Source organism: Pseudophryne corroboree, unplaced genomic scaffold, assembly GCF_028390025.1.
Source record: "Pseudophryne corroboree isolate aPseCor3 unplaced genomic scaffold, aPseCor3.hap2 scaffold_687, whole genome shotgun sequence".
Taxonomy (NCBI): domain Eukaryota; kingdom Metazoa; phylum Chordata; class Amphibia; order Anura; family Myobatrachidae; genus Pseudophryne; species Pseudophryne corroboree.
Genome location: NW_026970272.1, coordinates 54943 through 81676, shown reverse-complemented (window position 1 = coordinate 81676; position 26734 = coordinate 54943). Strand labels below are relative to the sequence as shown.

At 52.2% G+C, this 26734-nt stretch overlaps 1 protein-coding gene across 1 annotated transcript in view; it reads right to left on the bottom strand.

Moving 5' to 3' along the window:
* The window catches only part of LOC135037934 (unconventional myosin-VIIa-like), a gene marked incomplete at both ends in the record, with an annotated part of 240316 nt that overhangs the window by 193142 nt on the left and 20440 nt on the right, over window positions 1-26734 (bottom strand). Inside the window, 3 exons of the mRNA XM_063954594.1 lie at window positions 116-241; window positions 7785-7884; window positions 25060-25216. Coding sequence (XP_063810664.1) covers window positions 116-241; window positions 7785-7884; window positions 25060-25216 — 383 coding nt within the window. The remainder of the gene's footprint in view (window positions 1-115; window positions 242-7784; window positions 7885-25059; window positions 25217-26734) is intronic.

Genomic DNA, 26734 nt, shown 5'->3' with positions numbered 1-26734 from the left:
AGATCCCTGCCTCACTCTCAGATTCCCGCATCGCCCACAGATCCCCGCATCACCCTCAGATCTTTCTCTGTATAATACTGTGTGTGGAGCGACCATATCATAGAAGATTTCTCACCGCAGCTGCTTTCAGCCACCCCAAGGCTGAACCATGCACTGTAACTCCTCCTGCTTCCTGCGCTTCAAACGTAATGTTCCCCAGGGACAGGACCCCGGACAGGATGGTTTTCAGGTCCAGCTCCTCCTGTGAGACAGAGAACATAAGACATTTCTTGTCTGGCTGCATCAAGCAACATATTCCAACATCTCCTAACACAAGTGCTATGGGTGAGTCCGTGACCTGCAGCCGCTTCCAATACTCTCGTATTCGGTCTCAGGCTTTTTCCCGCTATAGGAGGCTGGTTTTTAGTATAGGAGAGTAAGGTGCAGATAGGAGGTTTGCTATGGCCGACGGATCCATCAGCGCTGACAAGGAAGCCACAGCGTAGCGGATGACCGCACAGGAAGCCAGGAGACTGCACAGACGACGGACCGCGGCGGAGAAAAGACAGAACACGGCTGGGTAGCGCTGAAAGCCTCAGTTGTGTCACACGGTCAGATGACAGACACTGGCATCCGAACACTGAGAACGCCGACAGGAGACGGGGTAAAACAAATCCAAACTTCCAGGATGCTAAACACATCCCAATCAAACATGTAGATGAGGGTAGTGTGGACAGAGATGAGATCAGACATGTAGATGAGGATAGTGTGGACTGAGATGAGATCAGACATGTAGATGAGGGTAGTGTGGACTGAGATGAGATCAGACATGTAGATGAGGGTAGTGTGGACTGAGATGAGATCAGACATGTAGATGAGGGTAGTGTGGACTGAGATGAGATCAGACATGTAGATGAGGGTAGTGTGGACTGAGATGAGATCAGACATGTAGATGGGGGTAGTGTGGGCTGAGATGAGGTCAGACATGTAGGAGGGGGGAATGTGGACTGAGATGAGGTCAGACATGTAGGAGGGGGGAATGTGGACTGAGATGAGGTCAGACATGTAGGAGGGGGGAATGTGGACTGAAATGAGGTCAGACATGTAGGGGGGGGGAGGGGGGGTTGAGATGAGGTCAGACATGTAGGAGGGGGGGTGGGGGAGTGTGGGCTGAGATGAGGTCAGACATGTAGGAGGGGGAGTGTGGGCTGAGATGAGGTCAGATATATAGGAGGGGGGAGTGTGGGCTGAGATGAGGTCAGACATGTAGGAGGGGGGAGTGTGGGCTGAGATGAGGTCAGATATATAGGAGGGGGGAGTGTGGGTTGAGATGAGGTCAGACATGTAGGAGGGGGAAGTGTGGGCTGAGATGGGGTCAGACATGTAGATTGGGGGAGTGTGGGCTGAGATGGTGTCAGATATGTAGAAGGGGGGGAGTGTGGGCTGTGATGAGGTCAGACATGTAGGAGGGGGGAGTGTGGACTGAGATGAGGTCAGACATGTAGGAGGGGGGAGTGTGGACTGAGATGAGGTCAGACATGTAGAAGGGGGGAGTGTGGGCTGTGATGAGGTCAGACTTGTAGGAGGGGAGAGTGTGGGCTGAGATGAGGTCAGACTTGTAGGAGGGGGGAGTGTGGGCTGAGATGAGGTCAGACATATAGGAGAGGGGGATTGTGGACTGAGATGAGGTCAGACATGTAGATTGGGGGGCTGTGGACTGAGATGAGGTCAGACATGTAGGAGGGGGGAGTGTGGGCTGAGATGAGGTCAAACATGTAGGAGGGGAGAGTGTGGGTTGAGATGAGGTCACACATGTAGGAAGGGGAAGTGTGGACTGAGATGAAGTCAGACATGTAGGAGGGGGGACTGTGGACTGAGATGAGGTCAGACATGTAGGAGGGGGGACTGTGGACTGAGATGAGGTCAGACATGTAGAAGGGGGGAGTGTGGGCTGAGATGAGGTCAGACATGTAGGAGGGGGGAATGTGGACTGAAATGAGGTCAGACATGTATGAGGGAGGGGGGGGGTGAGATGAGGTCAAACATGTAGGAGGGGGGGTGGGGGAGTGTGGGTTGAGATGAGGTCAGACATGTAGAAGGGGGGAGTGTGGGCTGAGATGAGGTCAGATATATAGGAGGGGGGAGTGTGGGCTGGGATGGGGTCAGACATGTGGGAGGGGAGAATGTGGGCTGAGATGGGGTCAGACATGTAGAAGGGGGGAGTGTGGACTGAGATGAGGTCAGACATGTAGGAGGGGGGAGTGTGGACTGAGATGAGGTCAGACATGTAGAAGGGGGGAGTGTGGACTGAGATGAGGTCAGACATGAGGAGGGGGGAGTGTGGACTGAGATGAGGTCAGACATGTAGGAGGGGGGAGTGTGGACTGAGATGAGGTCAGACATGTAGAAGGGGGGAGTGTGGACTGAGATGAGGTCAGACATGTAGAAGGGGGGAGTGTGGGCTGTGATGAGGTCAGACTTGTAGGAGGGGAGAGTGTGGGCTGAGATAAGGTCAGACATATAGGAGAGGGGGATTGTGGACTGAGATGAGGTCAGACATGTAGATTGGGGGCTGTGGACTGAGATGAGGTCAGACATGTAGGAGGGGGGAGTGTGGGCTGAGATGAGGTCAGACATGTAGGAGGGGAGAATGTGGGCTGGGATGAGGTCAAACATGTAGGATGGGGGAGTGTGGGTTGAGATGAGGTCAAACATGTAGGAGAAGGGGGTGTGTGGACTGAGATGAGGTCACACATATAGGAAGGGGAAGTGTGGACTGAGATGAAGTCAGACATGTAGGAGGGGGGACTGTGGACTGAGATGAGGTCAGACATGTAGATTGGGGGACTGTGGACTGAGATGAGGTCAGACATGTAGGAGGGGGAGTGTGGACTGAGATGAGGTCAGAAATGTAAGAAGGGAGAGTGTGGGCTGAGATGAGGTCAGACATGTAGGAGAAGGGGGTGTGTGGACTGAGATGAGGTCAGACATGTAGGAAGGGGGAGTGTGGACTGAGATGAGGTCAGACACGTAGGAGGGGGGACTGTGGACTGAGATGAGGTCAGACACGTAGGAGGGGGAGTGTGGACTGAGATGAGGTCAGACATGTAGCAAAGGGGAGTGTGGACTGAGATGAGGTCAGACATGTAGGAGGGGGGAGTGTGGACTGAGATGAGGTCAGACATGTAGGAGGGGGGGAGTGTGGACTGAGATGAGGTCAGACATGTAGGAGGGGGGAGTGTGGACTGAGATGAGGTCAGACATGTAGGAGGGGGGAGTGTGGACTGAGATGAGGTCAGACATGTAGAAGGGGGGAATGTGGACTGAGATGAGGTCAGACATGTAGATTGGGGGACTGTGGACTGAGATGAGGTCAGACATGTAGGAGGGGGAGTGTGGACTGAGATGAGGTCAGATATGTAGAAAGGGGGAGTGTGGACTGAGATGAGGTCAGACATGTAGGAGGGGGGAGTGTGGACTGAGATGAGGTCAGACATGTAGGAGGGGGAGTGTGGACTGAGATGAGGTCAGACATGAAGAAAGGGGGAGTGTGGACTGAGATGAGGTCAGACATGTAGGAGGGGGGAGTGTGGACTGAGATGAGGTCAGAAATGTAGGAGAAGGGGGGGTGGACTGAGATGAGGTCAGACATGTAGATTGGGGGAGTGTGGGTTGAGATGAGGTCAGACATGTAGATGGGGGAGTGTGGGCTGAGATGAGGTCAAACATGTAGGAGGGGGAGTGTGGGCTGAGATGAGGTCAGACATGTAGGAGGGGGGGTTGAGATGAGGTCAGACATGTAGAATGGGGACTGTGGACTGAGATGAGGTCAGACACGTAGAAGGGGGGAGTGTGGGCTGAGATGAGGTCAGACATGTAGGAGGGGGGAATGTGGACTGAGATGAGGTCAGACATGTAGGAGGGGTGAGTGTGGGCTGAGATGGGGTCAGACATGTAGGAGGGGGGAGTTTGGACTGAGATGAGGTCAGACATGTAGGAGGGGGGAGTGTGGGTTGAAATGGGGTCAGACATGTAGGAGGGGAGAATGTGGGCTGAGATGAGGTCAGACATGTAGGAGGGGGGAGTGTGGACTGAGATGAGGTCAGACATGTAGGAGGGGGAGTGTGGGCTGTGATGAGGTCAGACTTGTAGGAGGCGAGAGTATGGGCTGAGATGAGGGCAGACATGTGGGAGAGGGGGATTGTGGACTGAGATGAGGTCAGACATGTAGGAGGGGGAGTGTGGACTGAGATGAGGTCAGACATGTAAGAAGGGGGAGTGTGGGCTGAGATAATGAGGTCAGAAATGTAGGAGAAGGGGGGGGGGTGGACTGAGATGAGGTCACACATGTAGGAGGGGGGAGTTTGGACTGAGATGAGGTCAGACATGTAGGAGGGGGGAGTGTGGCTTGAGATGGGGTCAGACATGTAGGAGGGGAGAATGTGGGCTGAGATGAGGTCAGACATGTAGGAGGGGGGAGTGTGGGCTGAGATGGGGTCAGACATGTAGAAGGGGGGAGTGTGGGCTGTGATGAGGTCAGACTTGTAGGAGGGGACAGTGTGGGCTGAGATGAGGGCAGACATGTAGGAGAGGGGGATTGTGGACTGAGATGAGGGCAGACATGTAGGAGAGGGGGATTGTGGACTGAGATGAGGTCAGACATGTAGATTGGGGGACTGTGGACTGAGATGAGGTCAGACATGTAGGAGGGGAGTGTGGACTGAGATGAGGTCAGACATGTAAGAAGGGGGAGTGTGGACTGAGATGAGGTCAGGCATGTAGATGGGGGGAGTGTGGACTGAGATGAGGTCAGACATGTAGGAGGGGGTAGTGTGGACTGAGATGAGGTCAGAAGTAGAAGGGGGTGTGGACTGAGATGAGGTCAGACATGTAGGAGAAGGGGGGTGGACTGAGATGAGGTCAGACATGTAGGAAGTGGGAGTGTGGGCTGAGATGAGGTCAGACATGTAGGAAGTGGGAGTGTGGGCTGAGATGAGGTCAGACATGTAAGAGAAGGAGGGGTGTGGACTGAGATGAGGTCAGACATGTAGGAGGGGGAATGTGGACTGAGATGAGGTCAGACATGTAGATTGGGGGACTGTGGACTGAGATGAGGTCAGACATGTAGGAGGGGGAGTGTGGACTGAGATGAGGTCAGACATGTAGAAAGGGGGAGTGTGGACTGAGATGAGGTCAGACATGTAGGAGGGGGGAGTGTGGACTGAGATGAGGTCAGACATGTAGGAGGGGGTAGTGTGGACTGAGATGAGGTCAGAAGTAGAAGGGGGTGTGGACTGAGATGAGGTCAGACATGTAGGAGAAGGGGGGGTGGACTGAGATGAGGTCAGACATGTAGGAAGTGGGAGTGTGGGCTGAGATGAGGTCAGACATGTAGGAAGTGGGAGTGTGGGCTGAGATGAGGTCAGACATGTAGGAGAAGGGGGGGTGTGGACTGAGATGAGGTCACACATGTAGGAGGGGGGAGTTTGGACTGAGATGAGGTCAGACATGTAGGAGGGGGGAGTGTGGGCTGAGATGGGGTCAGACATGTAGGAGGGGGGAGTTCGGACTGAGATGAGGTCAGACACGTAGAAGGGGGGAGTGTGGGCTGAGATGAGGTCAGACATGTAGGAGGGGGGAGTTTGGACTGAGATGAGGTCAGACACGTAGAAGGGGGGAGTGTGGGCTGAGATGAGGTCAGACATGTAGGAGGGGGGAGTGTGGGCTGAGATGGGGTCAGACATGTAGGAGGGGGGAGTTCGGACTGAGATGAGGTCAGACACGTAGAAGGGGGGAGTGTGGGCTGAGATGAGGTCAGACATGTAGGAGGGGGGAGTTTGGACTGAGATGAGGTCAGACACGTAGAAGGGGGGAGTGTGGGCTGAGATGAGGTCAGACATGTAGGAGGGGAGAATGTGGGCTGAGATGAGGTCAGACATGTAGGAGGGGTGAGTGTGGGCTGAGATGGGGTCAGACATGTAGAAGGGGGGAGTGTGGGCTGGGATGAGGTCAGACTTGTAGGAGGGGACAGTGTGGGCTGAGATGAGGTCAGACATGTAGGAGAGGGGGATTGTGGACTGAGATGAGGTCAGACATGTAGATTGGGGGACTGTGGACTGAGATGAGGTCAGACATGTAGGAGGGGGAGTGTGGACTGAGATGAGGTCAGACATGTAAGAAGGGGGAGTGGGGGCTGAGATGAGGTCAGACATGTAGGAGAAGGGGGGTGTGGACTGAGATGAGGTCACACATGTAGGAGGGGGAGTGTGGACTGAGATGAGGTCAGACATGTCGGAGGGGGGAATGTGGACTGAGATGAGGTCAGACATGTAGATTGGGGGAGTGTGGACTGAGATGAGGTCAGACATGTAGGAGGGGGAGTGTGGACTGAGATGAGGTCAGACATGTAGAAAGGGGGAGTGTGGACTGAGATGAGGTCAGACATGTAGGAAGTGGGAGTGTGGGCTGAGATGAGGTCAGACATGTAGGAGGGCGGAGTGTGGACTGAGATGAGGTCAGACATGTAGATGGGGGAGTGTGGGCTGAGATGGGTGTGGTTCATCAAATCGACAGTATCTAGGTCGACAATGTTTAGGTCGACCACTATAGGTCGACAGTCACTAGGTCGACATGGATGGAAGGTCGACAGGGTTTCTCGGTCGACATGTGCTAGGTCGATATGTCTAAAGGTCGACATGAGGGTTTTTTTTTTTTTTGGTGTCGTTTTCTTCGTAGAGTGACCGGTATCCCAAATTAGTGCACCGCGTCCCCTCGCATGGCTCGCTTCGCTCGCCAGGCTTCGGGCATGGTGCCTTCGCTCCGCTACCGCTTCGCTCGGCACACTTAACCGTTCCAATCGTAGTCCACGTGGATCGTTAAGTATGAAAAAATTCAAAAAAAGAAAAAAAAATGTGAAAAACTCATGTCGACCTTCAGACCTGTCGACCTAGCACATGTCGACCTAGAAACCCTGTCGACCTTCCATCCATGTCGACCTAGTGACTGTCGACCTATAGTGGTCGACCTAAACATTGTCGACCTAGATACTGTCGATCTTCAGACCGGATCCCGGCTGAGATGAGGTCAGACATGTAGAAGGGGAGTGTGGGCTGAGATGAGGTCAGACATGTAGAAGGGGAGTGTGGGCTGAGATGAGGTCAGACATGTAGGAGGGCGGAGTGTGGACTGAGATGAGGTCAGACATGTAGAAGGGGAGTGTGGGCTGAGATGAGGTCAGACATGTAGGAGGGCGGAGTGTGGACTGAGATGAGGTCAGACATGTAGATGGGGGAGTGTGGGCTGAGATGAGGTCAAACATGTAGGAGGGGGGAGAGTGGGCTGAGATGAGGTCAGACATGTAGGAGGAAGGAGTTTATGCTGGATTCTGTTGTGGAAGGGAAGTGAACAATCTGATTTAAAGGAGAGCTAGAATCAGAGCAATAAGATAAGGTCAGGCCAACAGTGGCAATAAGAACACATGCAAAAGGGTAGAGAAGAAAACCAGGGAGGAGGTTGCAGTATTCCAAGTGAAAGATGACAAGGGCATGAATAAGATATGGTGGCCTCACAGATGCTGAAGCATTGGCATCTGAAGAAGGTGGAAGCTGCAGGATTGGACGGATGTAGGGGAGGAGTTAAGAGGTAGGAAGGATAAGGGGTCATGGAGGGGAGAAGACTTATTATTGCCATCTATGCAGATACACATAGAACTAATGAATTGTGATTTGCTCTACGTTCCTGAAGACATACTGAAGTTCCTGGATACCATATCAAATCTGAATACACAAAACGATGGTACAACTCACCTGGCTCTGAAAGCCAACCATCCGCATGGCATTGCACAACCTCTGGTATCCTGCAACCCAGTTCCCGGAATCACTCTCTTCCCAGCCTTGGCCAATATACCTACAAGACAGGACATCTGCAGAATTAATGACCAGAACATGATGCAGAATCCTTACACTGTCTGCACACAAATCTAGGTAGCTATTTGGGAATATTATTCTTTATTGTTACAGGAGCCATATAGTTTCTGCAGCATTGTGGAGGGTAAATGCACTAACAGAGAATCGGACATATAAGGGGGTCCTTTCTTACGCGTCGTCTTTGTGCCATATGGCGCGAGGCGTTAGGTGCCACTAAGATGCTCCAACACTGGTGCCCTAATGCAGTGGTTCTCAAACTCGGTCCTCAGGACCCCAAACGGTTCACGTTTTCCATGTCACCCAGCAGCTGCTCTGTGTATCACCAACTGTCCCATTTATAAAATCTACAGGTGACCTGGAAATCATGAACCGCGTGAGGTCCTGAGGACCGAGTCTGAGAACCTGTGCCCTAATGTAATGCCGCCGTAGACAAAGCTACTGGCAGTGTACCAGAGGCGCCAGGTCGCTGCTTCTCCGGCAATTTGTACAACACACGTACAGAGTCTTAGATGAAACATGACTGTAGGAAAATCCATGGCTACGTATACAGCAGAAGAAAGGTTGGATAGAAGGCCGAGCAGCAAGACCCTTCACTGTGACCAAAATGTAGTAGACTGGCGGAGGTCTCGGGGGGATGAAAACAAGAGTTATGGGGGGCGGCGGCGGCGGGTTGTGGCGGCCAGCAATAAAAAGCCCATAGGCTTCTATAGGGTGGCGACACCCTCAGGGGCGAAAACGTGGCCGACGGAGGTTAGTACACGCGAAAATGCAATAAAACCCCCGAAAACGGGGGTTTTATCACATTTTCCCTTTAGTACATCCCGCCCATAGTCAGCAATCTAGTTACATCTGTTGTCCACGTGTGTCACACTGGTGCTGTACTGTGACTCTGCAGGCCTTACGCCGCGTGTTACACTGGTGCTGTACTGTGACTCCGCAGGCCTTACGCCGTGTGTCACACTGGTGCTGTACTGTGACTCCGCGGGCCTTACGCCTTGTGTCACACTGGTGCTGTACTGTGACTCTGCAGGCCTTACGCCATGTGTTACACTGGTGCTGTACTGTGACTCTGCAGGCCTTACGCCATGTGTTACACTGGTGCTGTACTGTGACTCTGCAGGCCTTACGCTGCGTGTTACACTGGTGCTGTACTGTGACTCTGCAGGCCTTACGCCATGTGTTACACTGGTGCTGTACTGTGACTCTGCAGGCCTTACGCTGCGTGTTACACTGGTGCTGTACTGTGACTCTGCAGGCCTTACGCCGTGTGTCACACTGGTGCTGTACTGTGACTCTGCAGGCCTTACGCCGCGTGTTACACTGGTGCTGTACTGTGACTCCGCAGGCCTTACGCCATGTGTCACACTGGTGCTGTACTGTGACTCCGCAGGCCTTACGCCATGTGTTACACTGGTGCTGTACTGTGACTCTGCAGGCCTTACGCCATTTGTTACACTGGTGCTGTACTGTGACTCTGCAGGCCTTACGCCATGTGTTACACTGGTGCTGTACTGTGACTCTGCAGGCCTTACGCCGCGTGTTACACTGGTGCTGTACTGTGACTCTGCAGGCCTTACGCCATGTGTCACACTGGTGCTGTACTGTGACTCTGCAGGCCTTACGCCGCGTGTTACACTGGTGCTGTACTGTGACTCCGCAGGCCTTACGCCGCGTGTTACACTGGTGCTGTACTGTGACTCTGCAGGCCTTACGCCATGTGTTACACTGGTGCTGTACTGTGACTCTGCAGGCCTTACGCCGCGTGTTACACTGGTGCTGTACTGTGACTCTGCAGGCCTTACGCCATGTGTTACACTGGTGCTGTACTGTGACTCTGCAGGCCTTACGCTGTGTGTTACACTGGTGCTGTACTGTGACTCTGCAGGCCTTACGCCGTGTGTTACACTGGTGCTGTACTGTGACTCTGCAGGCCTTACGCCGCGTGTTACACTGGTGCTGTACTGTGACTCTGCAGGCCTTACGCCGCGTGTTACACTGGTGCTGTACTGTGACTCTGCAGGTCTTACGCCATGTGTTACACTGGTGCTGTACTGTGACTCTGCAGGCCTTACGCCGCGTGTTACACTGGTGCTGTACTGTGACTCTGCAGGCCTTACGCCGTGTGTCACACTGGTGCTGTACTGTGACTCCGCAGGCCTTACGCCGTGTGTCACACTGGTGCTGTACTGTGACTCTGCAGGCCTTACGCCGTGTGTTACACTGGTGCTGTACTGTGACTCTGCAGGCCTTACGCCGCGTGTTACACTGGTGCTGTACTGTGACTCTGCAGGCCTTACGCCATGTGTTACACTGGTGCTGTACTGTGACTCTGCAGGCCTTACGCCGCGTGTTACACTGGTGCTGTACTGTGACTCTGCAGGCCTTACGCCATGTGTTACACTGGTGCTGTACTGTGACTCTGCAGGCCTTACGCCGCGTGTTACACTGGTGCTGTACTGTGACTCTGCAGGCCTTACGCAGCGTGTTACACTGGTGCTGTACTGTGACTCTGCAGGCCTTACGCCGTGTGTTACACTGGTGCTGTACTGTGACTCTGCAGGCCTTACGCAGCGTGTTACACTGGTGCTGTACTGTGACTCTGCAGGCCTTACGCCATTTGTCACACTGGTGCTGTACTGTGACTCTGCAGGCCTTACGCCGCGTGTTACACTGGTGCTGTACTGTGACTCTGCAGGCCTTACGCCGCGTGTTACACTGGTGCTGTACTGTGACTCTGCAGGCCTTACGCCGCGTGTTACACTGGTGCTGTACTGTGACTCTGCAGGCCTTACGCCGCGTGTTACACTGCCGCTGTACTGTGACTCTGCAGGCCTTACGCCGCGTGTTACACTGCCGCTGTACTGTGACTCTGCAGGCCTTACGCCGTGTGTCATACTGGTGCTGTACTGTGACTCCGCAGGCCTTACGCCATTTGTCACACTGGTGCTGTACTGTGACTCTGCAGGCCTTACGCCGCGTGTTACACTGGTGCTGTACTGTGACTCTGCAGGCCTTACGCCGCGTGTTACACTGGTGCTGTACTGTGACTCTGCAGGCCTTACGCCGCGTGTTACACTGGTGCTGTACTGTGACTCTGCAGGCCTTACGCCGTGTGTTACACTGGTGCTGTACTGTGACTCTGCAGGCCTTACGCCATTTGTCACACTGGTGCTGTACTGTGACTCTGCAGGCCTTACGCCGTGTGTTACACTGCCGCTGTATAGTTGCCCTATTTTAGGGGCATGCCGGGGGACGGTCGTGTGTCTTCCCGAAACACCGGCCATTCTGTGTGACCTAAGGAGTGCTCACATGGCAGATGTTTTGCAGATGATCTAATGCTGAATCCTCAGATGCCGGGAGCAGGCGGCTCTATACACAGGACACTCCTGCAGCATTAGCACATGTACACACAGCAGCTGATCACAGACGCCGGGAGGAGGCGGCTCTATACACAGGACACTCCTGCAGCATTAGCACATGTACACACAGCAGCTGATCACAGACGCCGGGAGGAGGCGGCTCTATACACAGGACGCTCCTGCAGCATTAGCACATGTATACACAGCAGCTGATCACAGACGCCGGGAGGAGGCGGCTCTATACACAGGACGCTCCTGCAGCATTAGCACATGTACACACAGCAGCTGATCACAGACGCCGGGAGGAGGCGGCTCTATACACAGGACGCTCCTGCAGCATTAGCACATGTACACACAGCAGCTGATCACAGACGCCGGGAGGAGGCGGCTCTATACACAGGACGCTCCTGCAGCATTAGCACATGTACACACAGCAGCTGATCACAGACGCCGGGAGGAGGCGGCTCTATACACAGGACGCTCCTGCAGCATTAGCACATGTACACACAGCAGCTGATCACAGACGCCGGGAGGAGGCGGCTATTTACACAGGACGCTCCTGCAGCATTAGCACATGTACACACAGCAGCTGATCACAGACGCCGGGAGGAGGCGGCTATTTACACAGGACACTCCTGCAGCATTAGCACGTGTATACACAGCAGCTGATCACAGACGCCGGGAGGAGGCGGCTATTTACACAGGACACTCCTGCAGCATTAGTACATGTACACACAGCAGCTGATCACAGACGCCGGGAGGAGGCTATTTACACAGGACGCTCCTGCAGCATTAGCACATGTACACACAGCAGCTGATCACAGACGCAGGGAGGAGGCGGCTCTATACACAGGACGCTCCTGCAGCATTAGCACATGTACACACAGCAGCTGATCACAGACGCCGGGAGGAGGCGGCTCTACACACAGGACACTCCTGCAGCATTAGCACATGTACACACAGCAGCTGATCACAGACGCCGGGAGGAGGCGGCTCTATACACAGGACGCTCCTGCAGCATTAGCACATGTACACACAGCAGCTGATCACAGACGCCGGGAGGAGGCGGCTATTTACACAGGACACTCCTGCAGCATTAGCACATGTACACACAGCAGCTGATCACAGACGCCGGGAGCAGGCGGCTATTTACACAGGACGCTCCTGCAGCATGAGCACACGTACACACAGCAGCTGATCACAGACGCCGGGAGGAGGCGGCTATTTACTCAGGACGCTCCTGCAGCATGAGCACACGTACACACAGCAGCTGATCACAGACGCCGGGAGGAGGCGGCTCTACACACAGGACACTCCTGCAGCATAAGCACATGTACACACAGCAGCTGATCACAGACGCCGGGAGGAGGCGGCTCTATACACAGGACGCTCCTGCAGCAATAGCACATGTACACACAGCAGCTGATCACAGACGCCGGGAGCAGGCGGCTCTACACACAGGACACTCCTGCAGCATAAGCACATGTACACACAGCAGCTGATCACAGACGCCGGGAGCAGGCGGCTCTACACACAGGACACTCCTGCAGCATAAGCACATGTACACACAGCAGCTGACCTCCTCCTGGCGTCTGATCAGCTGCTGTGTGTACATGTACTAATGCTGCAGGAGCGTCCTGTGTAAACAGTCCTTTACATCCAATCAGGATATCTTACACCTCTCTCCCCCGCACGCACACACACACCTCTCTCCCCCATGCGCGCACACACACCTCTCCCACGAGCGCGCGCACACACACACACACCTCTCCCCCACGCGCGTACACACACACACCTCTCCCCCCACACACACACACACACACACCTCTCCCGCGCGCGCACACACACACTCACCTCTCGCGCGCACACACACACACCTCCCCCCCGCACGCACACACACATACACCTCTCCCCCGCGCGCACACACACATACACCTCTCCCCCGGACGCACACACACATACACCTCTCCCCCGCGCGCACACACACATACACCTCTCCCCCACACACCTACCTCTCCCACACACACACACATCTCTCTCCCCCATGCGCGCACATACACCTCTCCCCCGCGTGCACACACACACACACACACACCTCTCCCCCGCACGCACACACACATACACCTCTCCCCCGCGCGCACACACACACACACACACCTCTCCCCCACACACCTACCTCTCCCACACACACACACATCTCTCTCCCCCATGCGCGCACACACACCTCTCCCACGAGCGCGCGCGCGCACACACACACACCTCTCCCCCACACACACAACTCTCCCACACACACACCTCTCTCCCCCATGAGCGCACACACACACACCTCTCCCACGAGCGCGCGCACACACACACCTCTCCCCCACGCGCGTACACACACACACACACACACACATCTCTCCCACACACACACACCTCTCCCCACACACACACACCTCTCCCCCGCACGCACACACACACACACACACACACACACACCTCTCCCCCGCGCGCACACACACACACCTACCTCTCCCCCACACACCTACCTCTCCCCCGCACACACACCTCAGCCAAGCTGCCATCTGTCACAAGGAAGTGATGTGTAAGATTCAGACGTCCTGTAAAGGCCTCACCTAAATAAGATGCACACATGTAAATACCTAAACCTGGGGAATTCCCCTGGGGGTAAATACTCTGCACGCTCGCCCGATCTTCTGCTATATATAGAATATTTCCTGGAGACTGACACCATGCACATGAAGGGTGAGGAATAGGAAGAGTCCCGAACATGTCCCTACAGTCACCCTACAGAGAGCGGCAGTCTTCATCAAGCCCGCTGACTATGGGGTCTTTTCCATAGGTAATAGATGCAGCAACCAGTACATAAAGTGAGCCAGGCACCAGAGCTGACGCTTCACAAGTCTCTCTCAAGGTACCAGAGCTGACGCTTCACAAGTCTCTCTCAAGGTACCAGAGCTGACGCTTCACAAGTCTCTCTCAAGGTACCAGAGCTGACGCTTCACAAGTCTCTCTCAAGGTGCCAGGTGCCAAAGCGGACGCTTCATAAGTCTCTCCCAAGGTACCAGAGCTGACACTTCATAAGTCTCTCTCAAGGTGCCAGGTACCAGAGCTGACGCTTCATAAGTCTCTACCAAGGTACAAGAGCTGACGCTTCATAAGTCTCTCCCAAGGTGCCAGGCACCAGAGCTGACGCTTCATATGTCTCTACCAAGGTGCCAGGTACCAGAGCTGACGCTTCATATGTCTCTACCAAGGTGCCAGGTACCAGAGCTGACACTTCATAAGTCTCTCCCAAGGTGCCAGGTACCAGAGCTGACGCTTCATATGTCTCTCCCAAGGTGCCAGGTACCAGAGCTGACACTTCATAAGTCTCTCCTAAGGTGCCAGAGCTGACGCTTCATAAGTCTCTACCAAGGTGCCAGGTACCAGAGCGGACGCTTCATATGTCTCTACCCAGGTGCCAGGTACCAGAGCTGACACTTCATAAGTCTCTCCCAAGGTGCCAGGTACCAGAGCTGACACTTCATAAGTCTCTCCCAAGGTGCCAGGTACCAGAGCTGACGCTTCATATGTCTCTACCAAGGTGCCAGGTACCAGAGCTGACACGTCATAAGTCTCTCCTAAGGTGCCAGGTACCAGAGCTGACGCTTCACAAGTCTCTACCAAGGTACCAGAGCTGACGCTTCATAAGTCTCTACCAAGGTACCGGAGCTGACGCTTCATAAGTCTCTACCAAGGTGCCAGGTACCAGAGCTGACGCTTCATATGTCTCTACCAAGGTACCAGAGCTGACGCTTCATAAGTCTCTACCAAGGTACCAGAGCTGACACTTCATAAGTCTCTCCCAAGGTGCCAGAGCTGACGCTTCATATGTCTCTACCAAGGTGCCAGGTACCAGAGCTGACGCTTCATATGTCTCTACCAAGGTACCAGAGCTGACGCTTCATATGTCTTTACCAAGGTGCCAGGTACCAGAGCTGACGCTTCATATGTCTCTACCAAGGTACCAGAGCTGACGCTTCATATGTCTCTACCAAGGTGCCAGGTACCAGAGCGGACGTTTCATAAGTCTCTACCAAGGTGCCAGGTACCAGAGCTGACGCTTCATATGTCTCTACCAAGGTGCCAGGTACCAGAGCGGACGCTTCATAAGTCTCTACCAAGGTGCCAGGTACCAGAGCTGACGCTTCATATGTCTCTACCAAGGTGCCAGGTACCAGAGCTGATGCTTCATATGTCTCTACCAAGGTGCCAGGTACCAGAGCTGACACTTCATAGGTCTCTACCAAGGTGCCAGGTACCAGAGCTGACGCTTCATAAGTCTCTACCAAGGTACCAGAGCTGACGCTTCATAAGTCTCTACCAAGGTACCAGGTACCAGAGCTGACGCTTCATAAGTCTCTACCAAGGTACCAGAGCTGACGCTTCATATGTCTCTCCCAAGGTGCCAGGTACCAGAGCTGACGCTTCATATGTCTCTACCAAGGTACCAGAGCTGACGCTTCATATGTCTCTCCCAAGGTACCAGAGCTGACGCTTCACAAGTCTCTCCCAAGGTACCAGAGCGGACGCTTCACAAGTCTCTACCAAGGCGCCAGGTACCAGAGCTGACGCTTCATATGTCTCTACCAAGGTACCAGAGCTGACGCTTCATATGTCTCTACCAAGGTGCCAGGTACCAGAGCTGACGCTTCATAAGTCTCTCCCAAGGTGCCAGGTACCAGAGCTGACGCTTCATATGTCTCTCTCAAGGTGCCAGGTACCAGAGCTGACACTTCATAAGTCTCTACCAAGGTGCCAGAGCTGACGCTTCATATATCTCTACCAAGGTGCCAGGTACCAGAGCGGACGCTTCATATATCTCTACCAAGGTGCCAGGTACCAGAGCGGACGCTTCATAAGTCTCTACCAAGGTGCCAGAGCTGACGCTTCATATATCTCTACCAAGGTGCCAGGTACCAGAGCTGACACTTCATAAGTCTCTCCCAAGGTGCCAGAGCTGACGCTTCATATGTCTCTACCAAGGTGCCAGGTACCAGAGCTGACGCTTCATATGTCTCTACCAAGGTACCAGAGCAGACGCTTCATATGTCTCTACCAAGGTGCCAGGTACCAGAGCGGACGTTTCATAAGTCTCTACCAAGATGACAGGTACCAGAGCGGACGCTTCATAAGTCTCTACCAAGGTGCCAGGTACCAGAGCTGATGCTTCATATGTCTCTACCAAGGTGCCAGGTACCAGAGCGGACGCTTCATAAGTCTCTACCAAGGTGCCAGGTACCAGAGCTGACGCTTCATAAGTCTCTACCAAGGTGCCAGAGCTGACGCTTCATAAGTCTCTACCAAGGTGCCAGGTACCAGAGCTGACGCTTCATAAGTCTCTACCAAGGTGCCAGGTACCAGAGCTGACGCTTTATATGTCTCTACCAAGGTGCCAGGTACCAGAGCTGACACTTCATAAGTCTCTCCCAAGGTGCCAGGTACCAGAGCTGACGCTTCATAAGTCTCTACCAAGGTGCCAGGTACCAGAGCTGACGCTTCATATGTCTGTACCAAGGTACCAGAGCTGACGCTTCATAAGTCTCTACCAAGGTACCAGAGCTGACGCTTCATATGTCTCTCCCAAGGTGCCAGGTACCAGAGCTGACGCTTCATATGTCTCTACCAAGGTACCAGAGCTGACGCTTCATATGTCTCTCCCAAGGTACCAGAGCTGACGCTTCACAAGTCTCTCCCAAAGTACCAGAGCGGACGCTTCACAAGTCTCTACCAAGGCGCCAGGTACCAGAGCTGACGCTTCATATGTCTCTACCAAGGTACCAGAGCTGACGCTTCATATATCTCTACCAAGGCGCCAGGTACCAGAGCTGACGCTTCATAAGTCTCTACCAAGGTGCCAGGTACCAGAGCTGACGCTTCATATGTCTCTCCCAAGGTGCAAGGTACCAGAGCGGACGCTTCATATGTCTCTCCCAAGGTGCCAGGTACCAGAGCTGACGCTTCATGAGTCTCTACCAAGGTACCAGAGCGGACGCTTCATAAGTCTCTACCAAGGTGCCAGAGCGGACGCTTCATATATCTCTACCAAGGTGCCAGGTACCAGAGCGGACGCTTCATAAGTCTCTACCAAGGTGCCAGAGCTGACGCTTCATATATCTCTACCAAGGTGCCAGAGCGGACGCTTCATAAGTCTCTACCAAGGTGCCAGGTACCAGAGCTGACGCTTCATATGTCTCTACCAAGGTGCCAGGTACCAGAGCGGACGCTTCATATGTCTCTACCAAGGTACCAGAGCTGACGCTTCATATGTCTCTACCAAGGTACCAGAGCTGACGCTTCATATGTCTCTCCCAAGGTGCCAGGTACCAGAGCTGACGCTTCATAAGTCTCTACCAAGGTGCCAGGTACCAGAGCGGACGCTTCATATGTCTCTACCAAGGTGCCAGGTACCAGAGCTGACGCTTCATAAGTCTCTACCAAGGTACCAGAGCTGACGCTTCATATGTCTCTCCCAAGGTGCCAGGTACCAAAGCTGACGCTTCATAAGTCTCTACCAAGGTGCCAGGTACCAGAGCTGACGCTTCATAAGTCTCTACCAAGGTGCCAGGTACCAGAGCGGACGCTTCATAAGTCTCTACCAAGGTGCCAGGTACCAGAGCTGACGCTTCATAAGTCTCTACCAAGGTGCCAGAGCTGACGCTTCATAAGTCTCTACCAAGGTGCCAGGTACCAGAGCTGACGCTTCATAAGTCTCTACCAAGGTGCCAGGTACCAGAGCTGACGCTTTATATGTCTCTACCAAGGTGCCAGGTACCAGAGCTGACGCTTCATAAGTCTCTCCCAAGGTGCCAGGTACCAGAGCTGACGCTTCATATGTCTGTACCAAGGTACCAGAGCTGACGCTTCATAGGTCTCTACCAAGGTGCCAGGTACCAGAGCTGATGCTTCATATGTCTCTCCCAAGGTGCCAGGTACCAGAGCTGACGCTTCATAAGTCTCTACCAAGGCGCCAGGTACCAGAGCTGACGCTTCATAAGTCTCTCCCAAGGCGCCAGGTACCAGAGCTGACGCTTCATATGTCTCTACCAAGGTGCCAGGTACCAGAGCTGATGCTTCATAAGTCTCTACCAAGGTGCCAGGTACCAGAGCGGACGCTTCATAAGTCTCTACGAAGGTGCCAGGTACCAGAGCTGACGCTTCATAAGTCTCTACCAAGGTGCCAGAGCTGACGCTTCATAAGTCTCTACCAAGGTGCCAGGTACCAGAGCTGACGCTTCATAAGTCTCTACCAAGGTGCCAGGTACCAGAGCTGACGCTTCATATGTCTCTACCAAGGTGCCAGGTACCAGAGCTGACGCTTCATAAGTCTCTACCAAGGTACCAGAGCTGACGCTTCATAAGTCTCTACCAAGGCGCCAGGTACCAGAGCTGACGCTTCATAAGTCTCTCCCAAGGCGCCAGGTACCAGAGCTGATGCTTCATATGTCTCTACCAAGGTGCCAGGTACCAGAGCTGACACTTCATAAGTCTCTACCAAGGTACCAGAGCTGACGCTTCATAAGTCTCTACCAAGGTACCAGGTACCAGAGCTGACGCTTCATAAGTCTCTACCAAGGTACCAGAGCTGACGCTTCATATGTCTCTCCCAAGGTGCCAGGTACCAGAGCTGACGCTTCATATGTCTCTCCCAAGGTGCCAGGTACCAGAGCTGATGCTTCATAAGTCTCTACCAAGGTGCCAGAGCTGACGCTTCATAAGTCTCTACCAAGGCGCCAGGTACCAGAGCTGACGCTTCATATGTCTCTACCAAGGTGCCAGGTACAAGAGCTGACGCTTCATATGTCTCTACCAAGGTGCCAGGTACAAGAGCTGACGCTTCATAAGTCTCTCCCAAGGTGCCAGAGCTGACGCTTCATAAGTCTCTACCAAGGTGCCAGGTACCAGAGCTGACGCTTTATAAGTGTTAGGGTCTCCTGCCCTGTGCTGCCACGTCGTCATGGCAACCGGGAAACAAGTGCTAGCGGAGTAACCTGAGCGCAGCTGATACTCCGGTTCGGGTCTTTTGCTGTGCAGTGGTTACAGGCAGGGGATCCGGTGCTGGTTTTTGTGCTCACAGTCTGTGAGGTCTGAGGGGGGCGTGGACAGCACCTGCTTTATAAGGCCTCTTCTCAGGTTAAGCAGATGCTGCTGAATCTTTGTTGGTTAGTCAGTTCCTGAAAGTTAGCCAGTACTGTGTAGCTTTGTATTTGTTGTTGCTTACTGCAAATAGGCCTGGGGATTTGGTACTACACTCTGCCAATCCAGACCTAGCAGTAAGACTGGAGTCAGTCGTTTAGCCTGCTGAGGTTCTTTTGATATTCTGTGAACCCAGCAGGTTTGTGGCTGTACTTTCAGACCTGCCTGCATAATCCTCTCTCACTGTGCAGGGTGTCCATGTGTCAGTTTAGTGGCAGTAAGCTGAACCTGGGCCCTGCAAGTGAGAATTAGGATTGTGGAGACTCTCCTTGTGTCTATTATTCCATCTCTGACCAAGGAGTTTACTGCCACACCCGTTGGTAACCCTTTAGGGTTTTGCTGTTGCCCTTAGCAACAGCATTTCGGGTTCTCTACGTATTAAAACACAACATCTTGCTTTTTCCATCTGAGCATTTCTAATACTAGGGAGACACCCAGTTTCTTAGCCTCTGGGCTTCTCTGTTCACTCTGTGTTGGTTTTGTTACCCTATCACCTTCTGTGTACGTTATGTCATATTTCCCAGTCTGTCTGTGAGTTCATTTGTTTTGCATCCCTCTCTGTTCAGACACCAGTACATTCCTGCAGGCACTGGTGTGTATAACAGTTCAAACACCAGTACATTCCTGCAGGCACTGGTGTGCATAACAATAAGTCTCTACCAAGGCGCCAGGTACCAGAGCTGACGCTTCATATGTCTCTACCAAGGTGCCAGGTACCAGAGCTGACGCTTCATAAGTCTCTCCCAAGGTGCCAGGTACCAGAGCTGACGCTTCATATGTCTCTACCAAGGTGCCAGGTACCAGAGCTGACGCTTCATATGTCTCTACCAAGGTGCCAGGTACCAGAGCTGACGCTTCATATGTCTCTACCAAGGTGCCAGGTACCAGAGCTGACGCTTCATAAGTCTCTACCAAGGTACCAGAGCTGACACTTCATAAGTCTCTCCCAAGGTACCAGAGCTGACGCTTCACAAGTCTCTCCCAAGGCGCCAGGTACCAGAGCCGACGCTTCATATGTCTCTACCAAGGTGCCAGGTACAAGAGCTGACGCTTCATAAGTCTCTCCCAATGTGCCAGAGCTGACGCTTCATAAGTCTCTACCAAGGCGCCAGGTACCAGAGCTGATGCTTCATAAGTCTCTACCAAGGTGCCAGAGCTGACGCTTCATAAGTCTCTACCAAGGCGCCAGGTACCAGAGCTGACGCTTCATATGTCTCTACCAAGGTGCCAGGTACAAGAGCTGACGCTTCATATGTCTCTACCAAGGTGCCAGGTACAAGAGCTGACGCTTCATAAGTCTCTCCCAAGGTGCCAGAGCTGACGCTTCATAAGTCTCTACCAAGGTGCCAGGTACCAGAGCTGACGCTTCATAAGTGTTAGGGTCTCCTGCCCTGTGCTGCCACGTCGTCATGGCAACCGGGAGACAAGTGCTAGCGGAGTAACCTGAGCGCAGCTGATACTCCGGTTCGGGTCTTTTGCTGTGCAGTGGTTACAGGCAGGGGATCCGGTGCTGGTTTTTGTGCTCACAGTCTGTGAGGTCTGAGGGGGGCGTGGACAGCACCTGCTTTATAAGGCCTCTTCTCAGGTTAAGCAGATGCTGCTGAATCTTTGTTGGTTAGTCAGTTCCTGAAAGTTAGCCAGTACTGTGTAGCTTTGTATTTGTTGTTGCTTACTGCAAATAGGCCTGGGGATTTGGTACTACACTCTGCCAATCCAGACCTAGCAGTAAGACTGGAGTCAGTCGTTTAGCCTGCTGAGGTTCTTTTGATATTCTGTGAACCCAGCAGGTTTGTGGCTGTACTTTCAGACCTGCCTGCATAATCCTCTCTCACTGTGCAGGGTGTCCATGTGTCAGTTTAGTGGCAGTAAGCTGAACCTGGGCCCTGCAAGTGAGAATTAGGATTGTGGAGACTCTCCTTGTGTCTATTATTCCATCTCTGACCAAGGAGTTTACTGCCACACCCGTTGGAAACCCTTTAGGGTTTTGCTGTTGCCCTTAGCAACAGCATTTCGGGTTCTCTACGTATTAAAACACAACATCTTGCTTTTTCCATCTGAGCATTTCTAATACTAGGGAGACACCCAGTTTCTTAGCCTCTGGGCTTCTCTGTTCACTCTGTGTTGGTTTTGTTACCCTATCACCTTCTGTGTACGTTATGTCATATTTCCCAGTCTGTCTGTGAGTTCATTTGTTTTGCATCCCTCTCTGTTCAGACACCAGTACATTCCTGCAGGCACTGGTGTGTATAACAGTTCAAACACCAGTACATTCCTGCAGGCACTGGTGTGCATAACAATAAGTCTCTACCAAGGCGCCAGGTACCAGAGCTGACGCTTCATATGTCTCTACCAAGGTGCCAGGTACCAGAGCTGACGCTTCATAAGTCTCTCCCAAGGTGCCAGGTACCAGAGCTGACGCTTCATATGTCTCTACCAAGGTGCCAGGTACCAGAGCTGACGCTTCATATGTCTCTCCCAAGGTGCCAGGTACCAGAGCTGACGCCTCATAAGTCTCTCCCAAGGTGCCAGGTACCAGAGCTGACGCTTCATAAGTCTCTACCAAGGTGCCAGGTACCAGAGCTGACGCTTCATAAGTCTCTACCAAGGTGCCAGGTACCAGAGCTGACGCTTCATATGTCTCTCCCAAGGTGCCAGAGCTGATGCTTCATATGTCTCTACCAAGGTGCCAGGTACCAGAGCTGACGCTTCATATGTCTCTACCAAGGTGCCAGGTACCAGAGCTGACGCTTCATAAGTCTCTCCCAAGGTGCCAGGTACCAGAGCTGACGCTTCACAAGTCTCTCCCAAGGTACCAGAGCTGACGCTTCACAAGTCTCTACCAAGGTACAAGAGCTGACGCTTCATAAGTCTCTACCAAGGTGCCAGGTACCAGAGCTGACGCTTCATAAGTGTCTCTCAAGGTGTCAGGTACCAGAGCTGACGCTTCACAAGTCTCTCCCAAGGTACCAGAGCTGACGCTTCACAAGTCTCTCCCAAGGTACCAGAGCTGACGCTTCACAAGTCTCTCCCAAGGTACCAGAGCTGACGCTTCATAAGTCTCTACCAAGGTGCCAGGTACCAGAGCTGACGCTTCATAAGTCTCTACCAAGGTGCAAGGTACCAGAGCTGACGCTTCACAAGTCTCTACCGAGGTACCAGAGCGGACGCTTCATATGTCTCTACCAAGGTGCCAGGTACCAGAGCTGACGCTTCATAAGTCTCTACCAAGGTGCCAGGTACCAGAGCTGACGCTTCAAAAGTCTCTACCGAGGTACCAGAGCTGACGCTTCATAAGTCTCTACCAAGGTACCAGAGCTGACGCTTCATATGTCTCTACCAAGGTACCAGAGCTGACGCTTCACAAGTCTCTACCAAGGTGCCAGAGCTGACGCTTCAGAAGTCTCTACCGAGGTACCAGAGCTGACACTTCATAAGTCTCTACCGAGGTACCAGGTACCAGAGCTGACTCTTCATAAGTCTCTACCAAGGTGCCAGAGACCAGAGCTGATGCTTCACAAGTCTCTACCGAGTTACCAGGTACCAGAGCTGACGCTTCATAAGTCTCTACCAAGGTGCCAGAGCGGACGCTTCAGAAGTCTCTACCGAGGTACCAGAGCTGACGCTTCATAAGTCTCTACCAAGGTACCAGAGCTGACGCTTCACAAGTCTCTACCGAGGTACCAGGTACCAGAGCTGACGCTTCATAAGTCTCTACCAAGGTGCCAGGTACCAGAGCTGACGCTTCATATGTCTCTACCAAGGCGCCAGGTACCAGAGCTGACGCTTTATAAGTCTCTACCAAGGCGCCAGGTACCAGAACTGACGCTTCATAAGTCTCTACCAAGGCGCCAGGTACCAGAGCTGACGCTTCATAAGTCTCTACCAAGGTGCCAGGTACCAGAGCTGACGCTTCATATGTCTCTACCAAGGCGCCAGGTACCAGAGCTGACGCTTCATATGTCTCTACCAAGGCTCCAGGTACCAGAGCTGACGCTTCATAAGTCTCTACCAAGGTGCCAGGTACCAGAGCGGACGCTTCATAAGTCTCTACCAAGGTGCCAGGTACCAGAGCTGACGCTTCATATGTCTCTACCAAGGCGCCAGGTACCAGAGCTGACGCTTCATAAGTCTCTCCCAAGGTGCCAGGTACCAGAGCGGACGCTTCATAAGTCTCTACCAAGGTGCCAGGTACCAGAGCTGACGCTTCATAAGTCTCTCCCAAGGTGCCAGGTACCAGAGCGGACGCTTCATAAGTCTCTACCAAGGTACCAGAGCGGACGCTTCATAAGTCTCTACCAAGGTACCAGAGCTGGCGCTTCATAAGTCTCTACCAAGGTGCCAGGTACCAGAGCGGACGCTTCATAAGTCTCTACCAAGGTACCAGAGCTGGCGCTTTATAAGTCTCTACCAAGGTGCCAGGCGTTGGTATTCGTACATCAGGGAAATATACAAGTGATGCTTTCGCATGTTAGGTGTGATATATTCCACAGAGAACATGTATATATAATGTCCACTACACAAGGTATATAGCAATAGTTTTTATTATGCCATCTTAGAGGAATGTGAGATGTCACGCAGGGAAAACGTGGTGGGAACTGTAAACGTGAAGCAGAAGGGGGTCTCCCGTCACCTCATCACAAGCAGCAGAGGACAGCAGTGGCAGAACGTTCTCGCCACCACATGAAGGTCATTCTCCGCCATACCCGGCACCAGACCCTGAGACTGGATAACGGTGGGCACACACGGTAAGGCCCTTGCTCTGTACATGAGAAACCAGACTGGATCTTGTCAAAAGTATTTTGGGTAAATTTACTAAATCTTCTAAAAATGAAAAGTTTTGCTGCTGCCCATAGCAACCAAATTCCAGCATTTATTTCTCTATTGCATCCTAGAAAATCGTAGACAGAATATGATTAGTTGCTGTCGGCAACCTCCACTTGTTTTAGCAGCTTTAGTAAATCTATATGAAGTATAATTGGCCTCTGCAGTGGATCCCAACCAGATGTTGGGGGAAGTTTCATTCGGATGGGAAGATGTTTATCAGGATATGAGACCCGGAGATAAGGTCCATGTCTACATTACTTATGGCTTCCACTGGACTGCGCAGGATCGGAGTGTCTATACAGTGACTGTGGGAACATTCTCGGCGTTAGCCATGTGACGGTGTGTGCCTGGCGGTAGCTGGCCACTGCTTGGCGACCGTGAGAATATCATGGTTACACCAAACAGGAACCTGGCACTATTTGTGTTCCGATTCCCAGGTGTTCCGTGTTATTAGTAATCACAAAGGTGCTGGAAGGGTCAGGGTAATATTTGCCTGGGAAAGGGAATATAGACTGTAGGATAGCCGGTGTACGCTCACCACCGGCTGGGGCAAGTCAGTAGACAGCGGGTGCCCTGGTGTCATGGCAGCTACGTCCTGACACTACATATTCCACCGATTCTCCACTAAATCTTCCTAAAGAAGACTAAGAACAATCCCACACTCCGGTATCTCCCTGCCCACCTACCTGCTGGTATAATGTACACAGGGCATAATCCAGGTATGTCATTCATACCTGTACATGGATGGATGTAAAAGACCATAGGCTTCTTTTTCCTCCTCAGGACACCCAAAGAGCATGTAGTAGAAGACATGGAAGTTCCTCTCGCCTACATCCTGGTGGGACACACGAGACTTCTCTAGGAGATACTCATTAATCTTTGCTCCTTTCACTAGAACAAAAGAACAAAAACAACAATAAATTGCACCACACAAGACAGACGGCGAATCTAAAGAGATTATTCTTATCTTTTGGAATTAAAGAATATACAGACATCACATATTCATATGACTAGATAAGTTACAGGAAATCATGATGGAAATGCAAATTTGGGCTAGCAATACCATGGCTGGGCTAGCAATACCATGGCTGGGCTAGCAATACCATGGCTGGGCTAGCAATACCATGGCTGGGCTAGCAATACCCAGGCTGGGCTAGCAATACCATGGCTGGGCTAGCAATACCATGGCTGGGCTAGCAATACCATGGCTGGGCTAGCAATACCCAGGCTGGGCTAGCAATACCCTGGCTGGGGAACATCTAGGTAGTAGAAAGCACAGACAGAACCCCACTCTCCTCAGTACAAGCCATGGTCCGTCCGTCCGTCCATGTGTGTGTGTGTGTGTGTGTGTGTGTGTGTGTGTGTGTATTTATATGTGTGTGTGTGTGTGTGTGTGTGTGTGTGTGTATTTGTGTGTGTGTGTGTGTGTGTGTGTGTGTGTGTGTGTGTGTGTGTGTGTATTTATGTGTGTGTATGTGTGTGTGTGTGTGTGTGTGTGTGTGTGTGTGTGTGTGTGTGTGTGTGTGTGTGTGTGTGATTTCATGTTAGGTGGTAACGTCATGTCACGGACACAGGTTTGGTGCCTTTGATAACTGCAGGAGAGATGACAGATTGCTGCTCAGCATGTATGTCCGTCCTTACATAAATCAAAGAATTTCCTGAACAGCGCAGCAAGATACTGAGCAAATCTTCAGAATACTCCAGATTAATCGCTCTATAATGAAATGCCACACAGTTCTTTTCCATATACAGAAATAACATCATTGTAGCAAGATACTTAGCAGATCTTTCACAGAGTACAGGTTAGCTTCAATCACACAGATATATCATCAAGTAAAAGGCTTCCCAAATGATACAAGCAGATGAACATTGCTGAGCAGCTCAGAAGATTATAGAACAATTAAGACACAAAGAAAACTCTCTTTTTAGGGCTCTCTTACTGAATATTGCTAAAACTTAAAACAACTTTTCTATATGGACTCACTTGATCACGAACACACATGTAACATATGAAACACCAAATAAAGATAAAAAGATAAGATATTTTTTCACCAAAACATTAGGGCATTATAATTTATACAACCCTGTACATACAAAATAAATACTGATGTTATTGCAGTTGCGGTTCTCCAATACATTTGTTCCACTATTAATTGGTGAGAAGAACAGTGTAATTAGAATCATCAAAAACTCTAATTGTGCCTTAGTGTAAACAAATTAATTGATTTCTCTTCAAGATATTCTAGAAATGAAAGTCACTACGCACAAATAAATCTCATATCACAAAACTCATATAAACTTCACAAATGGCAGCATGTAAATCTCTGTGGTATGTTGCAGCTATAATGATATGGTTTCACCTATGTATCCAAATCATAAATCAACTGCAATACAAATGATTGACCCTTG